Source organism: Hypomesus transpacificus, unplaced genomic scaffold, assembly GCF_021917145.1.
Source record: "Hypomesus transpacificus isolate Combined female unplaced genomic scaffold, fHypTra1 scaffold_255, whole genome shotgun sequence".
NCBI classification, from domain to species: Eukaryota; Metazoa; Chordata; class Actinopteri; order Osmeriformes; family Osmeridae; genus Hypomesus; species Hypomesus transpacificus.
The window spans coordinates 81,169-89,414 of NW_025813782.1; the positions used below are offsets into that span (position 1 = coordinate 81,169).

Genomic DNA, 8,246 nt, shown 5'->3' on the forward strand with positions numbered 1-8,246 from the left:
AAAAGAAAGACATTACGTTGTATTTGACCACACTAACTTTTTACAAGTAATTTATTTTCACTTACTGATCCACCCATACTGCATTGCAATGTAAACAAATATGGCTGCCCCCATCACCGGCAAATCAATAGCTTTTGGAAGCTAACTTGTTGTCATCTGTACAACTTCCATATAAAAGGCAATTTTGGGTTCATTTGAATATATTGGATAATCGGAATATCTGATACGCCCCCTATTTGTAAAAATATGTGAAAACATAAGCAAATCAAATATTTATACCTCAGCACTGCTGAGATTCTTTCCCCATTCAATGACAGATGACGTAACGTTGCTGTCAGTGTCTCTCGCAACCCGCCACTTGCTACTCGTACTCGACAAGGACAACACCGACAGCAAACTTACAGCAAACAAACGACATTTAGTCAATTAGCAGACTCACTTATCCAGAGTATTACTCCAGAAATTGCATATTTTTCGGGCAAAAGGAAGCAACTTACAGACATCGACATCCAAGAAATGTTTTTTAATTCAGATGAAGAGGAGGAGTACAACACCGATGCAAGTAGCAGTGATGACAGTGATGGTGAGGGTCTGCCCCCAAACCTAGAGGACCTTGCAAACCCAGAGGCCGAAGGTCCCTCTAGTGAAGGTGAAATGGAAATGGGGGATGAAGTGGAGGAGGTGAGTTCCACGAGCTGGTTGGCCGCCAGTGATTTCACTCCCCCTGGATCAAAATCAAATCAAATTTATTTGTATAGCCCTTTTTACACGCAAGCATGTCACAGAGGGCTTCACATGCGCCCATAGAACTGCCCCTCAACCAACCTAAACCCTCAAGGAAGACAAGGAAAAACTCCCAGAAAAACTCCCACCGGGAGAAAAAATGGAAGAAACCTTGGGAGGAGCAATTCAGAGAGGGATCCCCTCCTCCAGGGACCCAGAGTTGTGTTTAATGAAACACTGTCTGGGGTGCAGACCCCCCCCGAAGATCCCACTGAGGCTCAGTGTTTCAAACTGTTCCTCACAGAAGAACTAGTCGAGGAGATAGTGGAGGAAACAAACCGCTATGCTTCAGTGCAGCAGGAGATGATGCCGTCCGGAGTAAAAGGCAAGATTGCTAAATGGGTGCGGACAACCGTGAATGAGATGTACTCATTCTTGGTCGCTGTCCTCCTGATGGGAATTGTGAGAAAGTCGTCCCTCCGAGACTACTGGACCACAGATCCCATCCTCCTGACCCCCTTCTTCGCCACAATTTTCTCCCAGGACCGTTTCCTGCTTCTCCTCCGTTGCTTGCACTTCGTCGACAGTGCAAGCGCTAACGTAAATGATCCCCTGCACAAGATCCGAAATGTGTTTAGTGCTCTCACCACTTCATTCCAAAGGGTTTTTGTGCCACACAGAGACCTCTGTGTCGATGAATCCCTAATGAAGTGGAAGGGTAGGCTGGCATTTCGGCAGTACATCCCATCAAAAAGGCATAGGTTTGGTGTCAAATTCTTTGTCCTTTGTGATGTGTTGACCGGTTACGTGCAGGACATGATCATTTACACGGGATCCACCACTGACATCACCAACTTTCCAGGACTTGGGATATCTGGCTCGGTCGTGATGACCTTACTTGCACCCCACCTAAAAAAGGGCCACGTCCTGTACATCGACAACTGGTACAGCAGTCCAACATTGTTCCAGCACCTCCTCTCCCGAGGAACGGGGGCCTGTGGGACCGTTCGTGCAGATCGGAAGGGGATGCCAGCCTTCAGCCCTAAAATGAAGAAGGGTGAAGTGGAGTTTAAACAAAATGGCAGTCAGTTGGCCGTTAAGTGGCATGATAAACGTGACGTTCATATGCTCACCACTGTTTATTCATCAGTGATGTCAGCCACGGCAAGGATTGATCATGCCACCGGGGAGAGGAAACTCAAGCCAGCTTGTGTTCTTGACTATAACAAGAAGATGGGGGCTGTGGACAAGGCGGACATGGTGAACAGCTTTGTCGAATGTGCCAGGAAGACTACCAAGTGGTATAAGAAAGTCTTCTTTCACTTGGTAGACACTGCTGTTCTCAATGGCGACATCGTCCACCGTCAACAGTCTGGTGAGAGAAATGCACAATACATTTCAAATTACATAATTTCCTTACAAAGCTTTTAAGGCAATAAAAAAACCAAAGTCTCAAAAACGGGATCTGATGGCTAAACATCTTCACAAAACACCTTTTCCATGTAGTTACACCCACATAAACACGTTAGAGCAGTGAAAACATCAAGAAAACCCTTCAGCCAAAAGTGACATGCCATACATTGTAAATGCATGGAAAACGCTATTCAGGAGCTGAAAAGCACTTTAAGGCAATAAAAAAAACAAAGTCTAAAAAACGGGATCTGATGGCTAAACATCTTCACAAAACACATGTTCCATGTAGTTACACCCACATAAATATGTTAAAGCAGTGAAAACATCAAGAAAACCCTTCAGCCAGAAGTTACATGCCAAACATTGTAAATGCATGGAAAACGCTATTCAGGAGCTGAAAAGCACTTTAAGGTAATAAAAAAACCAAAGTCTCAAAAACGGGATCTGATGGCTAAACATCTTCACAAAACACCTTTTCCATGTAGTTACACCCACATAAACACGTTAGAGCAGTGAAAACATCAAGAAAACCCTTCAGCCAAAAGTGACATGCCATACATTGTAAATGCATGGAAAACGCTATTCAGGAGCTGAAAAGCACTTTAAGGCAATAAAAAAAACAAAGTCTAAAAAACGGGATCTGATGGCTAAACATCTTCACAAAACACATGTTCCATGTAGTTACACCCACATAAATATGTTAAAGCAGTGAAAACATCAAGAAAACCCTTCAGCCAGAAGTTACATGCCAAACATTGTAAATGCATGGAAAACGCTATTCAGGAGCTGAAAAGCACTTTAAGGCAATAAAAAAACCAAAGTCTCAAAAACGGGATCTGATGGCTAAACATCTTCACAAAACACCTTTTCCATGTAGTTACACCCACATAAACACGTTAGAGCAGTGAAAACATCAAGAAAACCCTTCAGCCAGAAAGTGACATGCCATACATTGTAAATGCATGGAAAACGCTATTCAGGAGCTGAAAAGCACTTTAAGGCAATAAAAAAAACAAAGTCTAAAAAACGGGATCTGATGGCTAAACATCTTCACAAAACACATTTTCCATGTAGTTACACCCACATAAATATGTTAAAGCAGTGAAAACATCAAGAAAACCCTTCAGCCAGAAGTTACATGCCAAACATTGTAAATGCATGGAAAACGCTATTCAGGAGCTGAAAAGCACTTTAAGGTAATAAAAAAACCAAAGTCTCAAAAACGGGATCTGATGGCTAAACATCTTCACAAAACACCTTTTCCATGTAGTTACACCCACATAAACACGTTAGAGCAGTGAAAACATCAAGAAAACCCTTCAGCCAGAAGTGTACATGCCAAACATTGTAAATGCATGGAAAACGCTATTCAGGAGCTGAAAAGCACTTTAAGGCAATAAAAAAAACAAAGTCTAAAAAACGGGATCTGATGGCTAAACATCTTCACAAAACACATGTTCCATGTAGTTACACCCACATAAATATGTTAAAGCAGTGAAAACATCAAGAAAACCCTTCAGCCAGAAGTTACATGCCAAACATTGTAAATGCATGGAAAACGCTATTCAGGAGCTGAAAAGCACTTTAAGGCAATAAAAAAACCAAAGTCTCAAAAACGGGATCTGATGGCTAAACATCTTCACAAAACACCTTTTCCATGTAGTTACACCCACATAAACACGTTAGAGCAGTGAAAACATCAAGAAAACCCTTCAGCCAGAAGTACATGCCAAACATTGTAAATGCATGGAAAACGCTATTCAGGAGCTGAAAAGCACTTTAAGGCAATAAAAAAAACAAAGTCTAAAAAACGGGATCTGATGGCTAAACATCTTCACAAAACACATGTTCCATGTAGTTACACCCACATAAATATGTTAAAGCAGTGAAAACATCAAGAAAACCCTTCAGCCAGAAGTTACATGCCAAACATTGTAAATGCATGGAAAACGCTATTCAGGAGCTGAAAAGCACTTTAAGGCAATAAAAAAACCAAAGTCTCAAAAACGGGATCTGATGGCTAAACATCTTCACAAAACACCTTTTCCATGTAGTTACACCCACATAAACACGTTAGAGCAGTGAAAACATCAAGAAAACCCTTCAGCCAGAAAGTGACATGCCATACATTGTAAATGCATGGAAAACGCTATTCAGGAAAACTGAAAAGCACTTTAAGGCAATAAAAAAAACAAAGTCTCAAAAACGGGATCTGATGGCTAAACATCTTCACAAAACACATGTTCCATGTAGTTACACCCACATAAATATGTTAAAGCAGTGAAAACATCAAGAAAACCCTTCAGCCAGAAGTTACATGCCAAACATTGTAAATGCATGGAAAACGCTATTCAGGAGCTGAAAAGCACTTTAAGGCAATAAAAAAACCAAAGTCTCAAAAACGGGATCTGATGGCTAAACATCTTCACAAAACACCTTTTCCATGTAGTTACACCCACATAAACACGTTAGAGCAGTGAAAACATCAAGAAAACGCTTCAGCCAGAAGGTACATGCCAAACATTGTAAATGCATGGAAAACGCTATTCAGGAGCTGAAAAGCACTTTAAGGCAATAAAAAAAACAAAGTCTAAAAAACGGGATCTGATGGCTAAACATCTTCACAAAACACATGTTCCATGTAGTTACACCCACATAAATATGTTAAAGCAGTGAAAACATCAAGAAAACCCTTCAGCCAGAAGTTACATGCCAAACATTGTAAATGCATGGAAAACGCTATTCAGGAGCTGAAAAGCACTTTAAGGCAATAAAAAAACCAAAGTCTCAAAAACGGGATCTGATGGCTAAACATCTTCACAAAACACCTTTTCCATGTAGTTACACCCACATAAACACGTTAGAGCAGTGAAAACATCAAGAAAACCCTTCAGCCAAAAGTGACATGCCATACATTGTAAATGCATGGAAAACGCTATTCAGGAGCTGAAAAGCACTTTAAGGCAATAAAAAAAACAAAGTCTAAAAAACGGGATCTGATGGCTAAACATCTTCACAAAACACATTTTCCATGTAGTTACACCCACATAAATATGTTAAAGCAGTGAAAACATCAAGAAAACCCTTCAGCCAGAAGTTACATGCCAAACATTGTAAATGCATGGAAAACGCTATTCAGGAGCTGAAAAGCACTTTAAGGTAATAAAAAAACCAAAGTCTCGAAAACGGGATCTGATGGCTAAACATTTTCACAAAACACCTTTTCCATGTAGTTACACCCACATAAACACGTTAGAGCAGTGAAAACATCAAGAAAACCCTTCAGCCAGAAGGTACATGCCAAACATTGTAAATGCATGGAAAACGCTATTCAGGAGCTGAAAAGCACTTTAAGGTAATAAAAAAACCAAAGTCTCAAAAACGGGATCTGATGGCTAAACATCTTCACAAAACACCTTTTCCATGTAGTTACACCCACATAAACACGTTAGAGCAGTGAAAACATCAAGAAAACCCTTCAGCCAAAAGTGACATGCCATACATTGTAAATGCATGGAAAACGCTATTCAGGAGCTGAAAAGCACTTTAAGGCAATAAAAAAACAAAGTCTAAAAAACGGGATCTGATGGCTAAACATCTTCACAAAACACATTTTCCATGTAGTTACACCCACATAAATATGTTAAAGCAGTGAAAACATCAAGAAAACCCTTCAGCCAGAAGTTACATGCCAAACATTGTAAATGCATGGAAAACGCTATTCAGGAGCTGAAAAGCACTTTAAGGTAATAAAAAAACCAAAGTCTCAAAAACGGGATCTGATGGCTAAACATCTTCACAAAACACCTTTTCCATGTAGTTACACCCACATAAACACGTTAGAGCAGTGAAAACATCAAGAAAACCCTTCAGCCAGAAGGTACATGCCAAACATTGTAAATGCATGGAAAACGCTATTCAGGAGCTGAAAAGCACTTTAAGGCAATAAAAAAAACAAAGTCTCAAAAACGGGATCTGATGGCTAAACATCTTCACAAAACACATTTTCCATGTAGTTACACCCACATAAATATGTTAAAGCAGTGAAAACATCAAGAAAACCCTTCAGCCAGAAGTTACATGCCAAACATTGTAAATGCATGGAAAACGCTATTCAGGAGCTGAAAAGCACTTTAAGGTAATAAAAAAACCAAAGTCTCAAAAACGGGATCTGATGGCTAAACATCTTCACAAAACACCTTTTCCATGTAGTTACACCCACATAAACACGTTAGAGCAGTGAAAACATCAAGAAAACCCTTCAGCCAGAAGTTACATGCCAAACATTGTAAATGCATGGAAAACGCTATTCAGGAGCTGAAAAGCACTTTAAGGCAATAAAAAAAACAAAGTCTCAAAAACGGGATCTGATGGCTAAACATCTTCACAAAACACCTTTTCCATGTAGTTACACCCACATAAACACGTTAGAGCAGTGAAAACATCAAGAAAACCCTTCAGCCAAAAGTGACATGCCATACATTGTAAATGCATGGAAAACGCTATTCAGGAGCTGAAAAGCACTTTAAGGCAATAAAAAAAACAAAGTCTAAAAAACGGGATCTGATGGCTAAACATCTTCACAAAACACATGTTCCATGTAGTTACACCCACATAAATATGTTAAAGCAGTGAAAACATCAAGAAAACCCTTCAGCCAGAAGTTACATGCCAAACATTGTAAATGCATGGAAAACGCTATTCAGGAGCTGAAAAGCACTTTAAGGTAATAAAAAAACCAAAGTCTCAAAAACGGGATCTGATGGCTAAACATCTTCACAAAACACCTTTTCCATGTAGTTACACCCACATAAACACGTTAGAGCAGTGAAAACATCAAGAAAACCCTTCAGCCAGAAGTTACATGCCAAACATTGTAAATGCATGGAAAACGCTATTCAGGAGCTGAAAAGCACTTTAAGGCAATAAAAAAACAAAGTCTCAAAAACGGGATCTGATGGCTAAACATCTTCACAAAACACCTTTTCCATGTAGTTACACCCACATAAACACGTTAGAGCAGTGAAAACATCAAGAAAACCCTTCAGCCAAAAGTGACATGCCATACATTGTAAATGCATGGAAAACGCTATTCAGGAGCTGAAAAGCACTTTAAGGCAATAAAAAAAACAAAGTCTAAAAAACGGGATCTGATGGCTAAACATCTTCACAAAACACATGTTCCATGTAGTTACACCCACATAAATATGTTAAAGCAGTGAAAACATCAAGAAAACCCTTCAGCCAGAAGTTACATGCCAAACATTGTAAATGCATGGAAAACGCTATTCAGGAGCTGAAAAGCACTTTAAGGTAATAAAAAAACCAAAGTCTCAAAAACGGGATCTGATGGCTAAACATCTTCACAAAACACCTTTTCCATGTAGTTACACCCACATAAACACGTTAGAGCAGTGAAAACATCAAGAAAACCCTTCAGCCAAAAGTGACATGCCATACATTGTAAATGCATGGAAAACGCTATTCAGGAGCTGAAAAGCACTTTAAGGCAATACAAAAAACAAAGTCTAAAAAACGGGATCTGATGGGTAAACATCTTCACAAAACACATTTTCCATGTAGTTACACCCACATAAATATGTTAAAGCAGTGAAAACATCAAGAAAACCCTTCAGCCAGAAGTTACATGCCAAACATTGTAAATGCATGGAAAACGCTATTCAGGAGCTGAAAAGCACTTTAAGGTAATAAAAAAACCAAAGTCTCGAAAACGGGATCTGATGGCTAAACATTTTCACAAAACACCTTTTCCATGTAGTTACACCCACATAAACACGTTAGAGCAGTGAAAACATCAAGAAAACCCTTCAGCCAGAAGTTACATGCCAAACATTGTAAATGCATGGAAAACGCTATTCAGGAGCTGAAAAGCACTTTAAGGTAATAAAAAAACCAAAGTCTCAAAAACGGGATCTGATGGCTAAACATCTTCACAAAACACCTTTTCCATGTAGTTACACCCACATAAACACGTTAGAGCAGTGAAAACATCAAGAAAACCCTTCAGCCAGAAGTGACATGCCAAACATTGTAAATGCATGGAAAACGCTATTCAGGAGCTGAAAAGCACTTTAAGGCAATAAAAAAAA

The 8,246-nt window shown here is 39.5% G+C and overlaps 1 protein-coding gene across 1 annotated transcript; it reads left to right on the plus strand.

The window, feature by feature from the left end:
* The first annotated feature begins 378 nt into the window (after positions 1 to 378).
* Positions 379 to 2,154, plus strand: LOC124462845 (piggyBac transposable element-derived protein 4-like). Its single transcript, XM_047014514.1, has 2 exons — positions 379 to 726; positions 934 to 2,154. The coding sequence occupies exons 1-2, from the start codon at positions 517 to 519 to the stop codon at positions 2,152 to 2,154; spliced, it is 1,431 nt and encodes a 476-aa protein (XP_046870470.1). The 5' UTR covers positions 379 to 516.
* The last annotated feature ends 6,092 nt before the right edge of the window (positions 2,155 to 8,246 follow it).